This window comes from Peromyscus leucopus, chromosome 9 (assembly GCF_004664715.2).
Source record: "Peromyscus leucopus breed LL Stock chromosome 9, UCI_PerLeu_2.1, whole genome shotgun sequence".
In the NCBI taxonomy this organism is placed as follows: Eukaryota; Metazoa; Chordata; class Mammalia; order Rodentia; family Cricetidae; genus Peromyscus; species Peromyscus leucopus.
The window spans coordinates 105688697-105713957 of record NC_051070.1 but is presented as its reverse complement, the minus strand read 5'-3'; the positions used below and the strand labels follow the sequence as shown (position 1 = coordinate 105713957).

At 50.8% G+C, this 25261-nt stretch overlaps 1 protein-coding gene across 1 annotated transcript; it reads left to right on the top strand.

Moving 5' to 3' along the window:
* Window positions 1-325: 325 nt before the first annotated feature.
* Window positions 326-24738, top strand: LOC119088551 (anthrax toxin receptor-like). The gene is given in 18 exon segments (XM_037208711.1): window positions 326-1832; window positions 7740-7808; window positions 9207-9278; window positions 11261-11342; window positions 11442-11475; window positions 12308-12387; window positions 12458-12526; window positions 12809-12889; window positions 12983-13043; window positions 15956-16054; window positions 18299-18368; window positions 18855-18933; window positions 19776-19947; window positions 19950-20152; window positions 20768-20806; window positions 21801-21929; window positions 23330-23407; window positions 24358-24738. Coding segments are annotated over 18 exon segments (1785 nt in total). The 5' UTR covers window positions 326-1578; the 3' UTR covers window positions 24472-24738.
* Window positions 24739-25261: the final 523 nt, after the last annotated feature.

Here is a 25261-nt window from a genome sequence, read left to right as displayed (position 1 = left end):
GGAAGACCTGAAAGGCAGGCCTCAGAATTGCCTGGAGGCTTCTTCAGTGGCACCTGGGCTAAAATCATCTCCTGCTTGAACCCTGCTGCATTTCTCAGTTGTGAGTCTAGAGAATAATGTGCTGATGAAATTTCGTGATTTCTAAAACACCAAATATTCAAGATATTCTATCATTTCAAGTAATTCCTGGAACAAAACTAACAAAATCCCACCAGTCCAATGCAGTGTGCTGCAAGGCATTTGTACATTATATGAATTAAAAGATCTATTTTAAATTTTTTAAGAACAATTTTATTAGATTTGATTTTGTGCATATAAAAAAAGAAAAAATTGATCAGGGTATTTCTACGCTTGTTTGCCCTCGGTTGGAAGGCTCTGAACCCTTTTTTAAGCACGTGTGTCTCCCCTTAACACATCTTTTCTGCCACTGCAAATGCTGTGATGCAGTGGAGTAGTCGTGGGCCAAGCCCCCCACAATCCTCTGAGAGCTGGGGGCTGTGTCCTTGTTTCCAAACCTCTGATGCAGGAGCTCTGACTTGCAGATATAGGTGATGTCATAAAGGGCTCCACATTTTGACCTTGGCCCCTGCAGATTCTCTCGAAGCTCTGAGCCTCCATCAGGAACATCTACCCCTCATGATGCTGCCGCACTGTGAGGAAGCTCAAGTCATCGATATCTACAGATACCAGGGTTTCGTGAACAGTCGCCGATGAGCCTTTGGAGTCCTCCCAGCCAGGTACCACAGGCAACAGTGAAGAAGCTTCCAGATACTTTCAGTCTCCACCACACAAGTCCTGGCTCAGGTGCTGAAGTCTTCCCAGGAGCCCTGTCACAAGTACCTCTCACCCCACACTCCCCAAGGGTCTGACCCATGGAATTTGTGAGCACAATACAATGGTTCCATGTTAAGTCACCAAGATGGGGCAGCTTGTCACATGACAGTGGATGACTGGACTACTTCCATTCACAGAGGATGCTAGCAGCAGCAACACGATCTCCATCCCTTTCTAGACCCTGCTATTGCCTGGCTTACTTGAGGACACACAATTGGCCTCACACTTTCCACACACAGGCTTCCTGGCCCTTTAGCCTCCTCCCCCTCAGTGACCTGGTAACCTCACTGCTACCTTCTTAGTGAAGAACATGCCTGGGTTCCTTGAGGTGGTCCCTAAGGAACTCTGTGAGGAGCTGTGATGAGGGACAAGGAGGCCTCATCTGAAACCTCTGCAAAGGTCCTATGACTGCCACTTGGTACTGTCAACATGAAGGCATTGAGCAGAGGGACAGGTCACAAAGTCACCATGTCAACCTCCCTGTCCATCATAACCCCAGGGTTGGGGGCAGGGTTGTGCAGGCAGTGAGAGGCAGGCTGCCCCAGAGCAGCTAGTTCCCCGGTCCCTGTGCTCTGAGGCCACCACGTGGAGAGCGGCAGTGAGCATTAGTGAGAGGACTATTGGGGGCTACTGTCCCTAAGTGCGGGCAGAGCCAGCACAGAAGGAAGTCAGAGGTGGCTAGAACTCAGCCTGCATAGACTTTGGCACAGCGTCCCCATTTCTGGTAGACTCACGGCCAAGAAAATGCAAGACTACAGTCCCCAGCTGTCCCTCTCGGTGCACCTGCTGCTGTTGCTACTGTCGCCTACGCCACTTGTCGCAGTCCAGAGTCTCCTGTACCCTCAGTCTGACCAAAAACCCTATGATGAGGACCCTGCTAGGTTCCATACAGATGAAGAATGGAAGCCCAGGCAGACTGAGCAGGAAGTGGAGGACGAGGAGGAAGACGTTATGCAGTATTGTGATGGTGACTTTGATGTTTACTTCGTCTTTGACAAGTGAGTAGCCCTTCTGCCCTGCCTAGATAATCTCCATGTGCTTCTGTCCCCTGGCAGGACAAGGCCTTCAGTATGACAGCTTCTGCCAGGAGAGAAGCAGGAAAAGTCTGTGAGTGAGACCAGAGAGTTAACCAGGCGGTGGTGGCGCACGCCTTAAGTCCCGGCACTCAGGAAGCAGAGGCGGGCGGATCTCTGTGAGTTCCAGGCCAGCCTGGCCTACAGAGTGAGATCCAGGACAGTCAGGGATGTCACACAGAGAAACTCTGTCCCGAAAAAAAAAAAAACCAAAGACCAAAGAATTGGATCTCTCTGATTTCTTTTATGCCTGGAAAGGGAAAACAATTTTGTCCAGCTTTTCATTCATCATTTTCATTGGTTTCTTGGTTGAATTTGAAGAAAATGAGTGTGCACTGCTTTCTAGTTCAAGCAGCTTTTGAGGACCAGGGGAGGGAGCCACCTGGACAAAGAGTCTGGGGTTCAAACTTCCAATGATTGCAGTCGGATCACGGCATAAGGAGGTGTGAGGAAGGAAGATGAGGAGGACGGGCAGATCTAAGTGGGTGTCGCTAAGGAAAAGGTTTGTATCAAAGGAGGCTGGCTCCAATGGGTGTTTCCTAAGGAGCACTTTGTCTGCCTGGAAAGGTGAAGGGTGGGTCTGGGCCTGCAGCGGAGTGGCTGGGAGAAGGCGGATTGCAAGTCCTGTGGTGGCTGGGTGTCACCTAAGGGGCAGGGAGATAGAAACCAGGGCAACTCCCACAAGCCTGAAGTGGACAGAGAAGAAAAGTGGGTGGACAGGGGAGAGGTGGAGCTGATGGCTGCCTGCTCGAAGAACCAGGTTCAGAGCAGGGCAGCTCCGGTACACTGAGGAGAAGAGGTGCTCACGGCTGCCGTGCAGGTTGGTTTTTGTCAACTTGTCACCAAATAAAGTCATTTGGGAAAAAGGGGGACTTTAACTGAGAAGATGCCTCCATCAGATGGCCTGCGGGGGGGGGGGCTGTGATGCATATTCTTGATTAATGATTGATGTGGGAGGGTCCGAGCCACTATGGGAAGTGCCACATCTAGACAGGTGGTCCTGGGTTGTGTAAGAAAACAGACTGAGCCAGCCGTGGGGAGCAAGCAGTATTCCCCATGGTCTCTAACTCAGTCTCTGCCTTGAGGTTCCTGATGAGTTCCTCTCCTGACTTCCCTTCATGATGGACTGTAAGCTCCAAAATGGAATAAACCCTTTGGTCTCCCAAGAGGCTTGTGGGTATGGTATTTGTCACAGCAATGGAAAGCCAGCCAAGACTCCGTAGCTGGTACCTGCCTTCTCGGGCACCACTTTCCCTGCCTCCTTTGGGTATGGTAACGGGGAGCTGCTGGATAAAGCAAATGCGAGTCACTGAGCCCCAGAATCAGAGGCTCCAGCTGCCTTCCTTCCCTCCGCCGGGGCACCAGCGAGTCTGTGTGAGAAGAGGCTGAATCTGCTTTGGACCGTCTAAAAAGGAAGAGAAGGCTAAGGTGGGATGGGTGGGGCCCGGGGAGGTCTGTGTTCCCTGTCCCCAACAGTGCAGATGGATTCCCCCAACCCCAATCCCTGTGTAGCCCACGGTTCTTACCCAGGCTTCTCTCGGTCAAGACTTTGCGTTTGTGGCGGCCATGCACAAAAGACAAGGTGCTGGCCCAGCTCTATGAGGGACTTCGAGCCTTTGCTCTTAGGACTCAGTTGTGTGGAGGCAGAGGCTCCCTGATCCTCTGCTTGACACCTCCTCCTCTGCCCTGGCTTTCGTCTGCCTGCTGTTTCCCTCTGCAGCCAGCATCCTTTGGGCAAGTTCCTCCTGGTAAAGAGGCTTCAGCATCCAAGAGTGCCACCCCTCCCCTTGTTGGCTTTGGGACAGAGGGTTGGGCAGCAGCTTGAGAAAAGACCACCACTTCCTGTGGACAAAGAGGAAGGGTCTTCCTTTGGTTCCTCTCAGGGCACCTGTCAGCTCCCTTCAGGGGCCTTTGGCCTACGAAGCACCCTTCATTCTGTCCTTGGAAGCTTCATAGCTGACTGGGGGAGATGCAACCTTGACCTTTCTTGTCACATAACCCCAAGGTCTGTCACCCCTGAGTCTGACTTCCCTGTGTGAGAAGAGCTGTCCTTTATTCCACATTCTTAGTTGACTCGGATATCACCAGGGTAACAAGACTGACTGTCCCAACATCCTGCAAGGACGCTCCCACCTCCACACTTCATCTAGAGGCTATGTCTATGTGCAGGCACGCACCGGGCCGCAGGGAGGGCAGAGCCAGTGCAGGCAGCCTTCTCCTGGTGAACTGGGACACAAGTCAGTGGGAAAGATGCCTACCACAGGGTGAAACCTGTGCCAGAAAATGAGTGGGAATAGAGAGAGAGTTGAGGGGGCTTGTACACAAGCATGATGGCCTCAACTGACTTGTGGGAGTTTGGGAGCTGAAAGGCATCCCCGTGTCTGTTCTTCCTGGAGCCACAGGGATAGCTGTCTACCGGATTGTGGAATTTAATGTCACTTGGAATGAATGGGCACAGGAATTCTGCAGCCATGGGGACAAGGAAGGGCACACAATTAGGAGGATTCCTTGTCTCTGGTGCTTGGAGCCTAACCAACACTCCCAGGTTGGGCAAACAAAAGCAGAGGCTTTGTTTCCCATGGGTGGGGGGCTTGTTTAGTTTATTTTGCTTCCTTGACTTAGAACCTCTCATGTGCTCTCAAGCAGTCGTTTATACTCTAGGTAGAAGGCTGAGTTTGAAGCGAGCTGGTGCTGAATCCTGTTATCCTCTCATCTCTGTCACTCAAGGCCTCCCACAGTGGGCAGCAGGTGATGGCTCCTACCCAGCGAACATCTCTCCAAACTGCAGGGGTCCAGACATTTACCAAATTCCCCTTGTGGCACGGTGGCCCCTGGAGCTCTTACAGCCTGAACAGAGTCAGTGCAATGGTGGAAGGGTGGGCTTGCCAGGCTTTGAATGTAAAATGATATTCCTTGCAGAGATGGTGGAAAAAAATAGGCTCTGTCATCCCTTTGATGACGTCTGAAGTTTCTGTGGTGCTTTGCTTCTTCGTGGTGCTGTCTAGGCAGGGGATAACTCCTTCCGGTAGCTGGGCTCCCTCCACCTGTGACTTCCATGATCACTCCCTACATGCTGGGCCTCTGAGTTCTGCTTTATCCAGGCACTACACATGGAGTGTCTGTCTTACATGACCCTGACTAGGCAGAGAAGGTGAGGGTCTAACAAAAGTTACAGAGCATTCACAAAACACTCTGTAAACATCTAACTTGTGTCTTCCAGCTCCCCAGTCTATGCATGACATGACTCTTGGTTTTGGTTTTTATTGTTTTTCTAGAAACAAAGCATATGTTTTACACAAATACATGTGCATGCATGCACACACACACACACACACACACACACACACACACACACACACACACACACACACAAAGCCGTAGGTCTCAGGTTTTTCTTTGGTGAGAGGTTTTCAATACCGATTTTGTCTTCTTACCACTTTCCAAATCTGTTCATATTCTCTCTTCAGCATTCAGTGTGGATAGACTGCGTGTTTTTAGCAATCATCCTGTTCCATCTGGGATTTAGGTTATTCCTGTTTTCTGAGTGTTGTTACTCTCTTCTCTTTCTCCTGATAGATTTGCAATCATATTTTACCTCCATGTGATGATTTTAGTCACGCGAGTCATGCTTTTTTCAATCTTGATCATCCAAGATAAAATTTTGTTGATTTTGATCATCTTGTCAAAGAATTATGTCATGAATCATTAACAACTCTCAATTTTTCTATTCTCAATTTTATTGACTATGCTATAGTTTTTATTTATTCCCTCTGAGAGCATCACACTTATTTTTCCTTTCATTTTCTAGTTCTCTGTAGTGTAAAATCCATTTGTTAATTGCACATCTGCCCCCACCAACACTTGTCCAAATTTTTTAAATTATTTTTCTTTCCTTTTGAGAATTCCATGCTTGGTGTGGTGGTTTAAAAGAAAATGGCCCCAAAGGGAATAACACTATTAGGAGGTATGGCCTTGATGGAGCAGGTGTGGCCTTGTTGGAGGAAGTCTGTCACTGTGGAGGTGGGCTTTGAGCTTTCATACATGCTCAATCCATACCCAGTGTCTCAGGTCACTTCCTGTTGCCTACTGATCAAGATGTAGCTCCTTCTTTACTCTTAGCTCCTTCTCCAGCACCATATCTGCCTGCATGCCACCATGTCCTGCCATGATGCTAATGAATCAAACCTCTGAAACTGTAAGCCACCCAATTAAATGCTTTCCTTTGTAAGAGTTGCTGTGATCATGATACCTCATTTGGTGAGAGTCAGGGAGATGGCAAAAGAATAATAAGAAAGAAAGCAGTGTCTCCATACATTGGTAAAAGAGCTATCTTACACATCTGCCTCAGAGCTAGAGCTAGGAAAGTGAGAATTGTAGATGAGTGTCCAGTCTAGGGCTTAGCTACCCAGCAGTTGTCAGTCAAGTGCATGAACAGTGTGTGGGGTTTGGAGAAATCTGAGTTCAGATCCATGCTGGGTATGAATATTCTCAAAAATAAATAAATAAATAAATAAATAAATAAATAAATAAATAAATAAATGCTACTCTTTTTGGAACTTGACTTTTCTCTGCTATTGAAAGAGAATTAGCTGATACCATGAGATTGACCAAGATGGGAAGCATGATGCATGTGTGCCTAGTACACGTGTACCGTAAGTAATGATGCTGCTAGTGTCAGATCATCTCGCACCAAGTTGGAGACACAGCCTGACAGAGACAGTAGAGAGGATGAGGTTGCTTATGGAGTGTGACAATCACACATATGAGCATCCCCTTCTGGAAGGTCGCATTCATGATCACCAGAAAGAAATAGAGCATGACGCCAGATGCCTCTGATTCATATAGCATAAAAGGTCTGATCTAACAGAGTGCCAGAAAAGAGCCACAGGCCCAGTGTCAGCTCCCCTCATACCATCTCCAGGACCATGATGTATGAATCAGCCCTAGACCCTCATACTACTGCCCCATATTTGGAATGGGTTTCCTCATCTCTTCAGAGTATTAATATTCTACTAAACAGAAGGCTGTGAAGAGGTCTAGCAGGCCGACCTGGAAAGGCCTGTGCTTATGTTACCAACTGGGAACTGTGAGGCCAGGCTAGCAGTGACCAGGCCTGTGCTCTCCCTCACCTGGACGTGCCTGAATGAAGCAGCCTTCCCATCCAGGATGGTTAGGTTCTGCAGGCTGCTAAGAAAGCTTGGATGCTAAGCAACTTCAACATGTGGGGGAACGTGTGTGTGTCTGTGTGTGTGTGTGTGTGTGTGTGTGTGTGTGTGTGTGTGTGTGTGTGGTTGTTGTTGTTAAAGATGATGATGATGATGATGATGGTATCAAAGGGAGACTTTTAAGGAGAAGGAGGAAAAGATGGAGGAAGAAAAGGAAGACCCATGGGAGAGGGGGGATTTAGTGGGGGGCAATATGAGAAAAGTAGAATGATGTATGAGGATGAAGATGTTGTAAAGAAACCCATTATTTTGCATATTTGCTTTTTAAAAATTACTAATTTTTTTTAAAACTAGTCTCAAGCACTCATTTTCCACAGCTAAGGCTCACTCAGCCTTCTGGAGAAATTGTCTTCACCCGTCCTTTGAGTGCTGGGAAATTTAGAGGGGTGAGAGGAATCTGAAGTGTCCTAAGAGAGGGGCGACAGAGGCCTACAGAAAAGCTCTCTACCTGGGGGCAGGGGGGAGCCTCCTAGGATGGTGGCTGTGGTCAGCACGCAGCAGGAGGCAGTGGCCCTCCCGGAAGTCTGCCAGAAGAAGGCCAGGCAGAAAGCATTCCTTCGCCCATGATGCACTTGGCTCTGCTGACTTACATCTCCTTTCCTTGCAGGTCCCGTGCTGTCAAAGAATGGGCTGACCTGTTCACATCCTGGGAAGATATGGTGGAGAAATACTTGAAGTATGCCTGCACCCTGTAGACTCCTGTCAGGAGGGGCCCACTGGCAAGCAGATTAGGTTTGGGGGCCACGGGAATCCCCTGTGGAGGGAGCACAGATCAAAGCTAGCGTGCTAGGCAAGCCAGTGGGGCAGAGCAGAAGGGTCCCACGGACCTCTTCAGAACTGGCTAATCCTGCCTCAGAAATGGGGAGCAAGGGTGAGAAAAGGAAGACAAGGCAGAAGTCCCAGGTGGGAGGGAGGCCCCGTGGAGGAGTGTCACTGTCATTCAGCTGTCAGAGGTCAGCTCCCACCAGCTAGAGTCACCTGCGAAGAGAATCTCTCTCTTTTTCTATTTAAATTTTTTTCCATTTTACAGACCAACCGCAGTTCCCCTTCCTCCCCTCCTCCTGCTGCCCACAACCTTCCCCCAACCCCACCTCCCATCCACTCCTCAGAGAGGGTAAGGCCTCCCATGGAGAGTCAAAAAAGTCTAGCACATCAAATTGAGGCAGGACCAAGCCCTTCCCTGCTGCATGGAGGCTGAGCAAGGTACCCCTCCATAGGGAATGGACTCCCAAAAGCCAATTCATGCACTAGGGAAAGATCCTGGTCCCACTGCCAGAGGCCCCACAAACTGCCCAAGCCACACAACTGTCACCCACATTCATGTCAGCACATGGATCTAGTTTGGTCCCATACAGGTTCCCCAGCTGTCAGTCCAGAGCCCATGAGTTCCCAGGAGCTCGGGTCAGCTGTCTCTGTGGGTTTGGGAAGAGAATCTCAATTGAGGAATTATCAGACTGACCTGTGCTCACATCTTTGGGGGCTTGCCTTGATCATTAATTGAAGGTGTTGGAGGACCCAGCTCTTAGTGCTCTGAGCTTGTAGAGGCCAAGTGAAGCAGACACGCATGGGTGTGTTTGCTTCTCTCTGCTCTTGACTGTGGATGTCATTTGAGCAGCTGTCTCAAGCTCCTGTCACCGTGATTTCCTGATACTGTGACATATGACCTGGAAGTATAAGCTAAAGATGCCCTCCCCCCCCTCCCGCCCCTGCCCCCCCGACTTGACTTTGGTCAGGATTTTCTGTCACAGCAAAGAACAGAAACTAGAATTTCACTTATGTATGTGTCTATGTGTGCACATGTTTGTATGTGTATGTGTGACTCTGTGTGCTGGGTTTGGAGCACAGAAAGGGAGCAGGGGGCCATCTTAGCATCCTTTCTTCCCAGGAGTCCTACATCTCCATAGGCTTCAGAATCCTTCACCAAATTTGTCTGAACTCCCCACCTATGGACTGTCCCCAGTGCAGAAGAGATGGAGTGGGAGCAGAGATTTGTCACCTGCCCCCTCCCTGGTTGCTTCCTATAAGGCTACTGACCTGTTATATCAGCTTCTCACAGGCTGTATTTTGTCTTCAGTCCCAACCTGCGGATGTCCTTCATTCTCTATGACTACCGAGGCACAGTCGAAATGTATCTCACCTCAGACAGGTAGGGATTGTCTGAACTCCAAGGCTTGCCTGGTGGGCTGGACAACAAGGAGTTTCCAGCTCCCGGAAGACCCTCGTGTGGCTTCCATTGTCCCCAGTGGAAGCCCTAATGTCCCCGCCATGTGGCTGGCCAGTGCCCACATTGACTTCCAGCCTCAGATCACCAGTTCCCTTAAGTCCCTGCCTCACTAGTACCCACAGACCCTGCAATTCCAGAAATTCTCCACTCCCCCTCCACCACTCCAGAATCTTCCCTTGGCTCTGGCTATGAAAAAACACAGAATCTAGGGAGCTGTCAGGGCAGATATTTGTGTCCCCTCAAAGTTTTGCCTGTGTGTGTCCTGTTCTGAGCTGCTCACTGTCTACCTGGACCAGTGGAGTAAGCAGGGAGATACATGGGAGCCAACGGACAGTGTTGGGGTATGGGGAGGGGCATCTAGTACCCCCTTGACTATAGGAAGAGAAACCTCAGCATGGGACTGTGAATCCCTAAAGCCTGGTGCTATGGGGAGGTATGAGGGACAGGCAGCCACTGGGGAGGGTGGCCCTTCTGTGCCCACAGTCCCAGAGGCTAAAAATTGGAGACCTCTGTCTGTCTGAAATGAAGAGTTGTGGATGCCCTGTCTGGGATTCCTTCAGAATGAGGGGTGAGGAGAGAGAAGGAGACAATAATATTTAGGACTGGAGGTGTGTGGGGTTGTGGGGACCCTCTGTGAAGGGCCCTGGGGGAAAGCTAGAAGCAAGGAGAAAAGTGGGACAAGCCCCAGACTTATGGAGATAGCATTCCAGAAGGAGCAGGGAAGGACTCTCCTCAGGGTCCAAGGAAGGCCTGGTGGATTTGCCTGTGGCTTGCGTTTGGAGAGACCTGACTGAGTCTGAGGTAGCAGAGAGGACATCTATGGTAAGGAGACTTGCAGGGAACTCAGAGGGCCAGCAGTAAAAGTGAAAGAGAGTAAAAGGTTAACCTGAGCAGAAAGGAGGCAGTTGACCTAGGCGGAGGATAGAGGGCTGGCCTGGGGGAATGGAGCTAGGCCAGACATAAGAGAGAAGGCGCTGGGCTGGACAGAGGAGAAGGGCTGAGGTGGGGTGGGCAAGCCCTGGTTAGGCCCTCACTGAAGATTGTGGGCATGCTGTCCTCAGCTTCTAGGCAGGGTTTAGCTGGGTCAGGCATGGGACCCTTGAAGCTTAGTCCATAGCAGGGTCTCACTGTCCCAACAGAAAGCTACTCAAAGTTCACTCGGGGTCACTTGCTGAGCCCGCTCATCCTTGTCAAATTGGATTATCCTAAATCCCACATGCATATCCTTCCTGTCCTAGAACAGTCACAAGGAGATAGCCTGGCCTACCCCAGGGTATTCTGTCTGCTCTAATAGCACCCACCAGGTCATGTTCTTGTCCAGCCTTAAGAGCACAAGCCTCACGGACAGCCCTTAGGTCTGACTCCCAACTTCAGGTCTTCTGGACATGGAGTCTGCAGCCGGGCCCAGGTCTAAGCAGATTGGGTGCTGTCTTCAGTAGAACAGAAGGAAGAAAGGCAGGCCAGGTCTCTGAGGCCGTGAGATAGGAGCCAGGGAGTGGTTCGGCAGAGTGGCATGGTCCTCCTCAGCCCCATCCACTGGAGAAAAGGAGAGTGGCTGTGGCATTAGGTTCCCATTAGGAATGTGGTGCCCCTGTGGCTCAGACACACATCCCCAGGATGCCACCCTGTGCCTCGAGAGTGGTACAAGCAGGGTCTCTATCAGGGTACCCAAAGTCTGAATGCTCAGAGGTAATAATGACCTCAGAGAAAACCAGACCATCCTATGGGACCTTCTGAACTTCCTCAGTGCTAATGGGCCAGAGAACGATTCAGGACAGAATGGGAGAAACAGGACCTGGTGCCTGCCCCACACTCGCAGTCCGCACAGTGGACTAATCTGTGCAAGAGCTTGGAGCTAGCTTGGCACTGCCAGCGTGCCTCACCTCACCCTTGTCCACCTGCAGAGTGAAAATCCGCTATGAGCTCACCAGAGTGGAGAGGCTGAGGATCGAGGGCTCCACGGTGCTATACAAAGGACTGGAGAAGGTTCGGAGGGCTAGAGCCACATGTGGGTGGTGGCAGAGTGTAGACTACACCGGGGCCACCTCGCCCCATCGTCACCATGCTTTCTCCATTTCCTGGCAGGCGAATGAACAGCTCCAAATGATCAGCTGGAAGGGTGAGCCGCCTGCACCTTCGACAGAGTGGGACCCCCAGAGCTGAGCCCCCTACAGAGTCTGCGTGCAGATCTGGGATCTCTTCAAGTCTGACTCTTAAAGCCAGTGCTCCCCTCTCTGCACAGATGGTCCCTCTGAGCAGAGCACCCCACTCAGGAGGAAGCTGCGTGTGGTCATGTGTTGGCTTTGGTCTCACTGGTCCTTGGCCTACAGATGTGCTTAGAAATAGAAAGAAGAAAACACAGGCCCTGAGCAGACTGGGAAGCCTGTGCTGGAAGCCAGGGCTCAATTACCTCCTAAGCTATTGGGCTACTTTCCCCTCTCCCTTTGTTTGGCCTGCCTCCTGGGCTCAACTTCCATGCAAAGCAAGGACCCATGACCCTCCAGATTGGAGGTCTGTGGCTTTTGTCTGGAATAGGTTGGACCATGTAGGAAAAAGTGTTAAGGGACTTGGGAGTCTTTTGTCTAAGACACTCCGATTTGTGATTCTGACTCACTGTGCCTACCATTGCCAGAAGGGCAGTCCTGGGAACGTGCCTAGAGTTGGCACAAACCTCACTGGCATGAGGCCTGCCCTTTCCTCCTGCTATCCATGGACAGGCTGGACTTATGGTATGTCCTTAGGGCACAGATTCTGCAGTTTAAGAACACTGGGAGTCCCGACCACCTGATAGGCAGGGCCCTAACTCCCCAGGGGTTTTAGTTAGTGGGTGATGCACTGTGTCTGGGCTCCTGTCTCAGGAGGCCAAGGAGGGGAACTAGCAGGTCTGCCTATTGTGAACAGTACCTGGCCTGCAGCCCCATCCAACGTGCCGCTCTTTGCTTCTTTGTCAGGCATTAACAGGACTAGTTTGATCATCGCTGTAATTTGGGGGGAACTGTCACCACAAGTATTGAGGGAGTCTAAGAAGGAGGTGAGTCTGACCTATCCTCTCAGGCATTTTGTGCATTCTGACTATGTAATCAATACCTCCTTTCTCTTAGGCTGATAGATCTCGGAGCCTGGGGGCATATATTTACTGTATTGGTTTAGACTCCTATGACAGAAAACAGGTAACTTGGCCCAGGTAAGCAGGTGCCCTCTGAAGCTTCCTGGGGAAAGTTTTCAAAGGTCGTCACCTAGACCTCCCAGAGGATGGTCTCTATCTGTCCCAGGAGACACAAACAACAGGTTCCACTGTAGAAACATACCTAATGGTTGAATTCGTTGTCCTCAGAACTTCACACTTCATAGTCATCATCACTTGAGGGCAAGTGGTTGTGTCTCACATCTGGAGACCCCCTTTGTCCTCTGTCTCCTGGCTTGGGTCTCAAGATACCTCCTCTCTCTTGTAGTTGAGTGAAATTGCAGACAGTGAAGATACGATATATGTTGTGCAGGATTTACCTAAGATGTTTCATGAGGCAGTAGACACGGTGAGTAGGGTAGATATAAGCGGTGTGGATAGCAGCATCTCCCTGGGCCCCCAAGTTTCTCACTGCCCACCCATTCTTCCCTTTCTCCATCAGATTGGATCACTGACCTGCCTTGAACTCAGATATGTTGAGCCTTCCCCTCTGTGCATAGGAGGTGAGATTTGAGGAGAAGCTGCTTGGGTACTGGCCATCTGTGTGCACGCATACATCCTCTCTTCTGTAGTTGAGTGAAACTACATGGTGTGTGGGATGCATGGTATGAGTGTGGCATGTTTGTGTAAGTGCTATGTGATATATGTGCTACTGTGGGTGTGGGTGGATACAGTGTAGGTGGTCTACATGACATATGGTGTGGGTGGCAGAGTGTGCTTATATTGTATTTGTTTTCTATGTCCCTACTGTGGCATGAACATAGTGTATATAGTATATGTGATGTGTACTTTGGGTAACTTGTCTATATGGCATGTGTGTCTATGTAGCACATGGTGGTGTACATTTGGTGTTTATGTTATAGGCCTGTGTTCATGTACATTATGTGTGCGCTGTGTTGTGAAATGTGAGCTGTGTTATTCTAGATACACAAGCTCTATGTGGTACCTAAATATCACATGTGGCTTGTGTGGGTTTTGTGTGACTTGTGTATAATATATGTGGTGGATGTATATGGTGAGTATATGGGATATGGGTGTGTGTTATATGTGAGTGTGTGGTGTGTTTGATGTGTATCTTTAAGAAGTGTGATAAGTGATGTGTTTCTATATAGTGTTGAAGCAACTACACATGGGACGTTCAGTGTGTGTGTGTCTTATGTACTTAGGTGAACTGGAGTATGTGATGGGTTTTGTGGTTTAGAGGGGGCAAGGAGATGTGCTGTTTCCATGACTAGTTAGTTATAATGCAATGTGCATTTGTCAAGGGGTATGCGACAGAGATGGCAATGTGGGTGTGTATGCAATTGCCATCTTTTTGTCTCAAAACAAAAATTTTAGTTGTAAAGGAGGAAAAGCACACAGACAGAAAGCCGTCACGTGCTAAGCACCCTCATTCACAGCCTGGCTGTCAGAATTGTTTTTGGATAGTGTACTAGTTCCGGCTTTGCAATACTTACATAGACATGATAGGAGGTCTTGGGGGTGGGACTCAAGTTCCATCATACACTGCACACATACAGCCTGAAGGTGATATCAGACATTATCTCTGGTGCAACCTCATTTCAATTATGACTTACTCTAAGGTTAAATGTGAATTTTAACCTCAAAAAAGTTCTAGATTCTGGAACATTTCAGACTCCACCTGTTTGGATGTTCAAACTGTGTGCCAAGAACAATTCAGCTCCTCCAAGAAGGCAACCCTACTGCTCTTAGAAGCCAGGACTGGACATTGTAGAGTTTCCACATCCCTAACACAGGGACAGCAACAATGTGAGCATGTCAACAGATTAAAATGAAGAATCAGGCCCAGTGAACATCCACTGTGCTACAGGGAATAGGGGGAGTCTATTTGCTTGACAGAAATATCCACAAAGGCAGCCAAAGTCACAGGTACCCTGACAAGGGTACCCTCCCTACAGCCTAGGATTCCCCGTCAGTGGTCAGTATGCCAAACATGTTTGTGTGGTCTTAGGGAAAGGCTGCCTCTTTCCAGGAAGTGTGCAACAGTTTGGTCCTCATGGGGATGGCATTTGCACCCCGGTAAAGAGGAAGAGAGGAAACCCCGAGGCCTCCTGTGAGATCAGTCAGCTGTTCTACTGCTCCCAGCCCAGACGGCTGGGTCCTGGCTTTTGTGTTCTTCCATGGGAGCCCTGGTTCGAGGTTTGAGCAGACGGCTATCCTCACATCTAAGCTCTGCTACCCACAGTTCCTAGCCTGGGGTGAAGTACCACATGTGGGGAAGGCTGCAGTGTTGCCTCCAGTGGCTAGGAATATTGTGCCAGGACTGTTGGGAGATAAGAAACAGTAGACAGCGTGGGGACAGATGTAACATCTACAGGACATTTTAATCCTTGGCTCTGGCTGCCACTAATCTTCCCCACACTGCGCAAGAGTGTGGAGTTTGGTGATGGAGGAGTGAAGGGTAGAGGACCCTTCTACAGGCTCTCTCCTGCCTCTGGTAAAGGAGCCCAGCCTTGCCGCCTGCCTGAGTGCTGCACGGCTCTCTGACTGTCCCTAGACCCACAGGCCTTGGTGCCTGGGTAGCTGTGAGAAACTCCAGGTAGAAATACAAGTTGTCATTCTCCTGACTGCAGCTTAATCACAATGACAAGTGCCTCCAGAGGCCGGCTTCGCCACTCACCTGTTAAACTCCTGGTGATCTCCTGCAGAGCTGGTATGCACGGGGAACTTGTCACTTTGGGGAAATTCCAAGGCCAGTACCCCAAATGAAGCAGAATGGGATTGAGCTGTTTTGGAGTCCACCTGTGTGCCGTGGAGTTTGAAGGGGGGTCCACTACATGGGGCATCTGAAGCTCACAGGGGCCAGGAATGAGCCAGGACCATCCCCACAGTATCTGTCCAGGTGAATGACAGTGAGAGACTCCTGCCTTCCTCCTGTGGGAATAACTACCAAGATTCCCTCTTTGTATCCGCTGTATATTGATTCAAAGCCAGGGAGAAACCCCACTGCTCTTAGTAAAAGCTTGCTAATGAACTGTGGTCTTCAGTTGGAAGGCGGAAGGAGGAGATGAGGAAGGGGTATGTTGGCCTCTGGCTTTACAGCTGAAACAAAAGGTCTCCTGTGAGAGACATTCTTGGGTGGATCGGGAGCCTCTCTTGTCCCCTACATTCTAGCCTTATTTCTGGGGTCTCCAACCTGGAGTACTGGGAGTTTAGGATTGGCCCCGGTATGCTCGGTGGGTTCTGCAGGAATGGTGGAGAGAGGTAGCCAGCATGTGGAAGGCTCCACTAAGCTACATTGGCGCAGACCCTTGGTGACTCGAAGGATTTGGCCTACAGAGCCCACAGCTGTTAGCACCTTCTGCCTCTTATGGGGCCCTGAGAATCCCGTCTGGAACCACCGTAAACAACGCAACCAGGGCCATACCACCTCTCCCTCATGTTGCCCTCACAGAAAACAACCCAGTCATCTTAAGAGGATACGGCTTTCATTACGCACAGAATCTCAGCCAAATTATTTGCAGATTCAAGTTCAGTAACTCCAAGGTCATCGGTAAGTAAACTCCCTCAGTGCCTCAGATTCGCGTCTCTTCCACACAAATCCTTCCTCTCAACCAGGCATGCATTCTGCCCTTGCTAACCCATTCCCAGGGGATACTGCAAGGCAGTCTAAAGAGCCTCCACATGGCATCAGCAGCCACCTCTCTTTATGAACTTAGGAAAGGAATCTATCCCTGCCTCTGTGGGCATCCAGAGCAGGCTTCATTCCTAAGTGAGACTTGGCTAATACTGACAGTCTTCATCACAGAATCTGCCCAGCTTGTTCTCAGTGCACCTCCTCCCCTGAGTCTGTGAATGGGACCACAGCAGCTGGACTCAGAGCCTAGCAGGTGTACACAGAGCGCACCCCCCCCCCCCCCCGCCGCATATGAGTACCTCTACACAGCCATGTTTTCACAACATACGATGAAATTTTCTATGGCACCCAGACTGTTGGGTTTCATCTGTCTGCACCTTACAGTCTCTCAGCCCGGCTATGCTGGGCCTCAGTCCACCCTGCCCCAGAATGGCTGCCTCAGCGGGCCAGGTGCACCTGTTTCCTCCACCTCTCTGCACCAGATAGAATGCCAGCTGCAGTTGGTGCCCCTTTTGTGGGACCTTCTTTTCCACCCTGAACCCCAACCTCCATCTATGGGAGCATACCCTTCCCCCCAACCAGATTTTCATTATAATGTGCATGACCAGATGCAGTTAAGGCAGAAATGGTCCAGGAATTTACAGGTTACTTACCAGGATTTAGGACCAGCAAACTCATCCAGGTAACAATAAATCACTTCATACATAGCATCCCTTACCCAAGATAGAAAATAAAGGGACAGGACCATATGTATAAGATGGAATTTTAATTTTGTATTTGTTACAAGGGCTTAATGATTTTTTAACATTGCTCATTGTGATTTCTCTAATAAAAATGATCCACACTGCAAAAATTGCAAAATAGAAGTGGATAGCATTAGAACATTAGCACTTATTAATGGTGTTAACATGCTCAAATATGCAATCCGAAGTTTAATTCTACTAAAATGTGGTTAAAACAAATAACTCAAGTGGGATGGAGAAACTGCTGGTTGTGACGGATGTGTCCCCAGCAGTGCCCCCAAGTGTAAAGGACACCACTGAGACACTGAGAGGTCAGGGACATGATTAGCGGGCTTTCTGTTAGATTACTGACCTATATGTAGGCTTCACGATTGAAGGGTCCAGGTGGCCACAACTATAACTCTGTCATGGAACATTCCATAGGTAAGGAGTCTATGCACATATTTGAGTGACCTGGAAACTTAGTTCTGACAATAGGGAAATGTCTCCTGAATGCCACTGGAGGATGGGCATGACCGTTAGAGATGGCAGAGCAATCTCCCTACCCACTGACCTAGTCCCAGGACTGAGGTCAGCAAGGAGCTTTCCTATCCCTCTCACTGGTGGCCAGAAGTCAGCAGGCACAGGGCTGTGTTTCTGAATTTGGGGAAGGCGGAACCCAAAGGGTTTCAGGAACTGGAGGTCTCCATCAGGCACGGGTGGCAGGACCACCGTGGCCTTCTGAGGCCAGGCAGTGCTGTCCACACAGGAGAAAAGAAACGTCTAGGAAGGTGGGGGTGGACAGGCAGGAAAACTAGAGTCCTTGCCAACAGAGATTCGGCTCAGCCCTCTCCCCTGGACCTAGCTTAGGAGGTGAGATGAGAATGTCACAGTTATGGTACCCTTCTCAGGTTCCCAACGAGATAATCATCCAAAACCTCTCTTTGGCTTCCCTGGCTTGGTAAATGGCAACCATGCGATCTCACTGGTCATAATTCCCAATGTCATCCTTGACAATCCAATCCCACACCCACCAGCAAGTTCTATGTCCTCTGTGTCCGGTGTCTGTGTGGCTCCAAAAGAATCAGCAAACTTGAAAGGAACCCCAGACCTCCCCACAGCTCAGCCCATCCACCCTCTGTTGTTCCTTTATTTGTCTCCTCAACAGCTCAGCAGGTATGCTGAAGTTCTTTCTGTTCATCCCCTGGCTCCCCCTCATTGGTTGGTCTCAGCTTTAAACATCAACTCACAGAGGATGGTCATGGTCCACAGTACCCAGAAGTCCCAAGAATTCTATGTGGGTGGATTTGAAGGCCCAACCATAGGCTTTCGGTCACTACCAAAGTGCTAAGATGTCAGCCCTGCTTGTCATGCATAGCTTGGGGTGACAGAGATAGATGAGCATGACTAGTGACATTTCTCTCATGTCTTTCTTTAGATGAAAATCCAACCGATAAGAACTTCACTGTCATTATCTGTCCTAGACCAGAGATAAAGCAATCAGGAGAGTAAGTGCCCATAATTCTTAGCCCTCTATATCCAGAGACAATGTCGTCATCAGAGTATACAGAATTTGGGGTACAACTTGTTGGTGACCCCCATGATAGGTAGGGCTTGCCCAGTGCCCAGGTTCTGCTCAGAGCTGGGAATAAGGGATGATAAGTTCAAGCATCAATACCCAGTGTTCCAGGCAACTTTCCAAAACTAACACAAAAACTTTGTAAGCCCAGAGAATTGTACAGGCCATGAAATGACACTCGCTTGTTCATACCCCACTGTTACAATGGCAGCCAATGCCATGAAGGCCCCTCATGTCCAGAGCCATACATGTGGCCATAATTGCACATGCTGACTCTTTGTGCTTTGGGCAATAATCTCTCCTGACTCAACCGGCCACTCTGAGAGGCCCAAGTGCTAGAAGTCCAGAGTTGCTGCCATGAAAAAGCCCCTGGCCTCTAGGCTGCTTCTTGAGGTCTACTTTTCTGTGCATTTAGAACCATCTTAGTTGAAGTTAGCCTGAACAACGGGAAAGACTTCCTTGCCCACACCATCCCTGTGAATACTTCTGACTGTGTGAGTATCTCAAGTGGGTTCAGCGGCCCTGGCTCGGCAGAGGCCCTGTGAGAAAACCGATTCTCCTGGGATGGCAAAGATGGGGAGGGTGTTAGGTGAGACCCAGTGGCAGCTCATGGGACACAAGCACTTGGGGTGACCCATCCTAGTTTCTGGAAAGATAGGGGTAAAGGAGTGGGCAGGTGCCAGCCCCAGCAGCAGCCATTAGCATTACTGCCACCCTCCATGTGGCCCACGTTTTCAGCCAAGCTGTTTCTAAGTCCAGGGACCTCACATCAGTGCTATCTGCACCCCTTTGCTCTAAGCAGGACTGTGGCCCCTTGGGGAAGGGTCAGATAGGCTGAGCTCGTTGTGAGTGACAACCCAGAGAACAGCCAGGCTGCCGTCTGAGCTCTAAGTGTGCAAGCGCCCATGAGGGAAGGCGCTCCTTCCCCTGTACAGATGGCAAGCTAGGGCCCAGGAGGAGGGGCAACTTCCACGCTCTAGAGGAAGGAGGCAAGACAGGGTCCTATATCTTCTTGGGGGAGGGGGGGTGACAAGCAGCAGCCTGGCCACTTTTCTCAGAGATCAGGTCCCCTGCAGTCCAGCATATTGTCAGCTGAGACCACAGTGAGAACGGAGATCCAAAGAGTACAGAGGAGCTGGGGCCGCCCTCACTTAGGTTCAGAGCAGAGCCTTGAAGCAAGGCCAGAGCTAGGCAAGAGACCTTTCCTCCAGACCTTGAGGCCAGGTAACCTGGGAGAATGGGGGGGGGGGGCAGGCAGCTCCAGGAAGGGTACTCCACGGTGCTCCACGTTAAAGTGAGGCTGTCTGCTAAGGATGGTGCTCTTTCTTTCCCACAGACACCTCCACCAGTGACCACCACCGTTGTCCCTGAGACCTCCACCCTACCACCAACGACAACTCCAAAAACCACACCGATAACCTCTACCCCAGAAACTATCCCAAGAACCACTACTGTTACTACTCAGCCTCCTCCCACTCCTCCTCCACCACCACCCCCTCCACCTCCTCCCCACCTCCTCCTCCACCACCTCCCCCTCCGCCTCTGCCTCCCCCTCCCCCTCCGCCTCCGCCAACTTCACCTGCACCTCCACCACAGGCCACTGCTCCCCCACCAGCTGAGCCAAGCCGGCAAGTTCTGCTCAGCACCATGGTGCTGGTGCTGATGCTGATCCCTGTACTGCTGTGGTGGCTCTGGTGGCTCTGCTGCAGACAGGTGAGAACCCTCTGCCCACCCACCCGGGGACATAGACAAGGCACAACACCATGACAGTGACAGCCCGCTGAGGCAGGTGCTGAGCTTCCTTGAGGGGCTCCCTTGGGGTCAGGTGGAGCGCTCCAGCACAGCACCGGAGTGTGCTGTGTTTATACATGTGCCCCGGGACGATTTTCCAACCTTTACTCCAGATGTGGGTCACCTGTGGAGCTGAATTACAACAGAACTGTTATTCAGCCTCCTGTACTGCCACAAAACACATGAAATCATCAACTTTAGAAGAGGAAAGTTTTATTTTGGCTCACAGATTTGGAGGTTTTAGTTCAGTGTCCCATTCCTTTCAGCCTGGGGCAGAGTGGCATATTGTGATGAGATTGTGGGGCAAGGAAGTCCACACCTGATCTCCAGTTCTGAAAGAGAAAGAACTATTCTAGGACACACTGCCAATTATTAACTTCCTCCCATAGACCCCCGATGTCCACCCTAGGCTGCAACACCTCCAGATAGCACCATAGGCTGGGACCAAGACTTTAGCACACGGGGCATCTGGGTAACAGTGATCCAAGCAACAGTAGCACCAAGCCTCACCTCATCCCTGTCTGTTTCATCCTCCAGGCTCCCAAGGCACTGCCAGCACCTGTACCCCCACCAAAGGTGAGTCGTTCTTTGTATCCTGGTATCGTCACATGTCCGAGGGGTGAGTGACCAGCAAAGGAGGCATTGTGCAGCCTGTACCCAGGGCATCCCACTACCTCGGCAAAGACAAGAGGTGAAGGGTCTGCAAATGCTGTGGGACTCTTGATATCACCAGATAATGAACAGACCCACAACCTTCTGATAGAGACCTTGGTCAAACAATCAGTGTGAACAGCTGTTCCTATTGCCTAGGTGGCTTTCAGGAGACTCCAGTAGACTCTGGTTAATGCTGAGGTTGCAGCTGGGCTTCTGAAGTGGCACCTTCCACATCAAGCCCTGATTCTCATCTCCAAGCTGGGGGTCTTCTAGCTCCTTTGGATCTGCCTTCATCCATGTCTCCTGGCAAGATAGAGGGGTTGGCTGGGATCAGCCTAAAGACCTGAGGGATAAGGAGGGTGAGGGAGTCCCAGATGGCCCTAAGCTGTGAGGGATGTCCCCAGGGAAGCACAGGAACAAGGTGGATGAGCATCTGTGGCTCAAGTCAGGTGAGGACCAGAAGTCATAGTGAGAGGCTAGGATAGGTGGAGCCTGGGTTTGGGCTGGGATAGGAACAGCCTCCCCATCTTGCCGGGACTGTGCTGACTGCAGAGTGGCCTGGGTGAGGATGACTATGCAAAGACCAGAGCAGAGCAGAAGGGACAGTTGTCTGTTATTGCTGGCCTAATGCAGTGTCTAGGCCAGGCTTCTGCCAGCAAGGGTAACCCTAAGAGAACCAAGGGCAGAGAAGTAGGCTATTGGCATTTTGTGAAACCCTGTATATGAGAACTTCAAGGAGCGTGGATTCACCTTTAATGACTTTGGAGAACCTCCCCAAGATATATAGTGCATCCTCCCATTCACCCTAAAACAATAGCTGAGAGGCCCCACAGTGCCAGGTGCTGCACATGGCACACAGCGCCCCTGTCCAGAAGCTGCAGACAAAGCTCAGACAGGTTCTCCTCCTTTTGACTAGCCCAGAAAGAAGAAACAGCCCCCTCCTCCAGTGTCTCCCCCAGCACCTGCACCACCAGTCAACTCGCCCCCCATTGTAATCGTCTGCTGCTGCACCTGCTGCAACGTGTGTGTGAGCAGAGGCATAGAGGTGAGAGGACCCCACGAGGGCTGTGACTCCAGCCTGGCTTCAGGGACACAGGCACACCTAAGTCTGACAGCAGAGCCTGGGTGTGGGAGAGAATACAGCTCGATGGGACAGGCCTGGATTGATTTGTTTGAGGCCACAGCCAATGCCTGTGTCCCCCCCCCTCCCCCCACAGCTGGATGGGCAGCACTCAGGACTCCCCCACCCCCACCTGAACTCTCTAAATACTTGAGTTTCTCTTTGGCACTAGCTAGGTGTTAGGACAGTAGCCACTGGGTGCTCTAACTGGCCAGTCCCTGGTCCTCATTGTTCCAACCCAATGGTGTCTCTATGTTGCCCTTAGAATGTGGGTAAGTCAAGACAAGCTCATGAAGTCAGAGACAACAAAAAAACAGAAAGGACCAGCCCTGCAAAACCTCTGCCCACTGTGAAAATTGATGAAAAGCCAGTGGCCCCGGGCCCCGGACCTTTTCATGCACAAGGAGGAAAGGAGCTAGCCCAAATGTTTCTGCCTCCTGCTGACAGAGAGACCCTACAAAGGCATTGCAAACTCTTGGATGGCGTCAAGCCCTGGAAAGCAGCCACTCAGCCTGAGGTCCCCTTCTTTTGCCAGAAGGTCTAGGTTCATCATGGGGAGGGAGAAACCAGCAGAAAAGCAGTTCTGGGCCCTGGATCAGAGAGGACCCATGAGGTCAGCATTCAGGAAGGAAGAGCCCCAGTTCACACTGGGATCTGTTCTCTTCCCCACTGTTCTTTCTCTGTGAGGGACCTATCACTTCATTTTGAGAACCTTGGGTTCTCCATAGTTGTCCAGGCCAGCCAAGAGCCAGCCCTGCCTCTCCCGTGTCTGTGAGTGGCTACAGAGAGGTCAATCCACATCTTCCAGAGGTTAGGGGCAGGGATGCCTCTGACAGTTACATGACCTAGCCTGAAGGACCTGGCCCCACCCACTCAGGGCTTTTAGCTCCTGATCTGTAGAACCTAGGCCATAAGCTCCCTGACCATTAGAGCCAGGGATCTTCTGGACTCTCTGCCTTCCTCTTCTCTGTGCTGGCCCAAGGCGCCTGCTTCTGAACAGGACATGTGTGGCCCCAGGTGCAGACCCTCCCATTCTCAGTGCCCCTCTCCAGGTCTGTGCCCACATCGTGACTTCTCTAAAGGCCTGGACTTGCAAGCACACATCCCTCAAGCCTCTAAGCATCTCCAAAGCCAGCTGCTGGCTTCTCTTCCCACATAAACACTGCTTTGTCCCAGATTCTGAAACTGTGTCCCACAGAGCATCCCAGGCGTTCAAGGGATTTCTTCACGGTTCCCTAGGGACAGAGTCATATGAGACATCCATCCTTGTGCCTTATGGAGCAGAGTCTGTGACCTTCTTCCTCATGATTGCACATGCTTTTCAGGGCAATGTGACCACGTGCAACTTCAATCCCCTAAGCTGCCACCAATTGCCACTGACGTGGTCTCAGTCTAGTGACCAGGTGAGTGGGACCCAGGGCCACTCCTAAAAGGCAGAATGGCCTTGGGTTTGGGGGATTTTGGTTTGGGGAAATTCGTTTGTTTGTTTGTTTGTTTGTTTGTTTGTTTGTTTTCCCTGTGCTGAGTTCCCTCGGGTTGGATTTGTGCCTGAGAACATGGGCACGCAGAGGCTTGTCCTCAACCTGATGATGCTCATGAGCCTCCCCGGTGACTTCTGGACATGATACGTATGCAGTCCTTGGCTGAGCACTGGTCCAGGAAGACTGGCTGACAGGCATGATTGACAGGGCTGGACTGTCATCTCTGATATGCTTACCAGATAATAAAAGCCTCCCCCGCCCTATGGCTTAGCCCTGCACTCACCCCAGTTCCTGCCCAGCATCCATGCAGCCCTCAACCTCTGTACCTGTCCTGAGATTCTGTACCTAGGGGTCTGGAACAGAAATCAGTTCGGTTTCTAGAACGGACACCTCAGCCTTCTTTGGCATGTAGCCCCTCCTCTGCCTGCAAAGTGGTCAGAGCAGAGCCTTCCAGACCCCCACTGCCTGCATCCTCACAGGGAAGCTCCCAGCATTGTCTCCCAATGCTCCCCTCATGTAGACCCTTGGGACCTACAGGGTCTCCCACCCATGTCCCCAACATGTCTTCCCATCCCAAATTCTTAAGTGGGCCACAAAGTCCCTTCTGCCAGGTAAAGAGAAGAGCCACTGGTTCCAAGAATTGGGGTGACAAATCATTAGGGGGGCCCCCACACCAGGCCGACTTCTGCCTCTAGCACCGAATCCAGAAGGAGAGTGGAACGTGGAGGGGAATTCCCAGGGGAGAGGAAAAGAGTCATCCAGGCCCACTCTGTGGTGACGCTGGTGCTGACCCCACCCCGAGCTGGCACTGCAGCCTTCTGGGCTCGTGTCAATGACACTTCTGTGCCCTCCTCTCTCTTCTTCCTCTGCAGGGCCAGTGCACCAACCTGGACCTCCCGAAGATCCTCTGCTCTCACGTTCCCTGCACCTCCATGGCCAGCTTGCCCCCAGGCCAGAAGTGCTTGCCCCTGGCCTCCTGTTCTTAGTGCCATCATCTCCCAGACGGTTGTCCCCAGCCACTTCCTTTGCTCCCTCCCTCCAGGAGCCCCACCGTCACTCCCTCCCAAGTAGCAGACCTCTCAGACACCACAGAGACAAAATGGAGAGGATTTTGCTGCTAAATTGGACACAGATATCTGTTCTTGGATTTTAATTTTAAAAGAGTTGGAGTTTGTCGCTTATTGGGAAGTTTGTCACCCAAAGATAAATCTCAGATGTGTTTCTGTTGCATCCAGAAGGACAAAACTCCCTGGGGCCATGTGGCTAGGCATGGGTGAGTCCCACCACTTCCTCACCGACACACAGGTTCTTAGGTCAAGCTCTCTGTGAAGAGCCATCCTAAATTCAGGCTGACTGGTCCCCAGTAGGTTTAACGACTGCCGAGGCACACCTGGGGCTACAGGTGTGCACCACTGCACCGATCTCTTCAGGAAGATGCTGGGGACCCCCAACTCAGGTCCCCATACTTGCACGCCACGTACTAACCGAACCACTTTCTAGCCCCCTGGTTAACCTTTGGTTTTGCTCTTTATATAGGTTTTGTTTTGCCAAGAAGTTTCAAGTCATGTATATACAGAGATTTCAACAAAGGCCAGAGTGTTCGTACCACACTGTCGGACAGGAAATGGAGTACAGGATAATGGGATGTTGAGCCTGACTGGCAGGTGGCAGGGACCCAGATGCAGTCCCATGGGGTGGAGTCCAGAGAGAAGGGACACAGATATCCCTATAGTCTATATTTACCCTGAGCACGTCACCTAAGGTGACATGTAGATA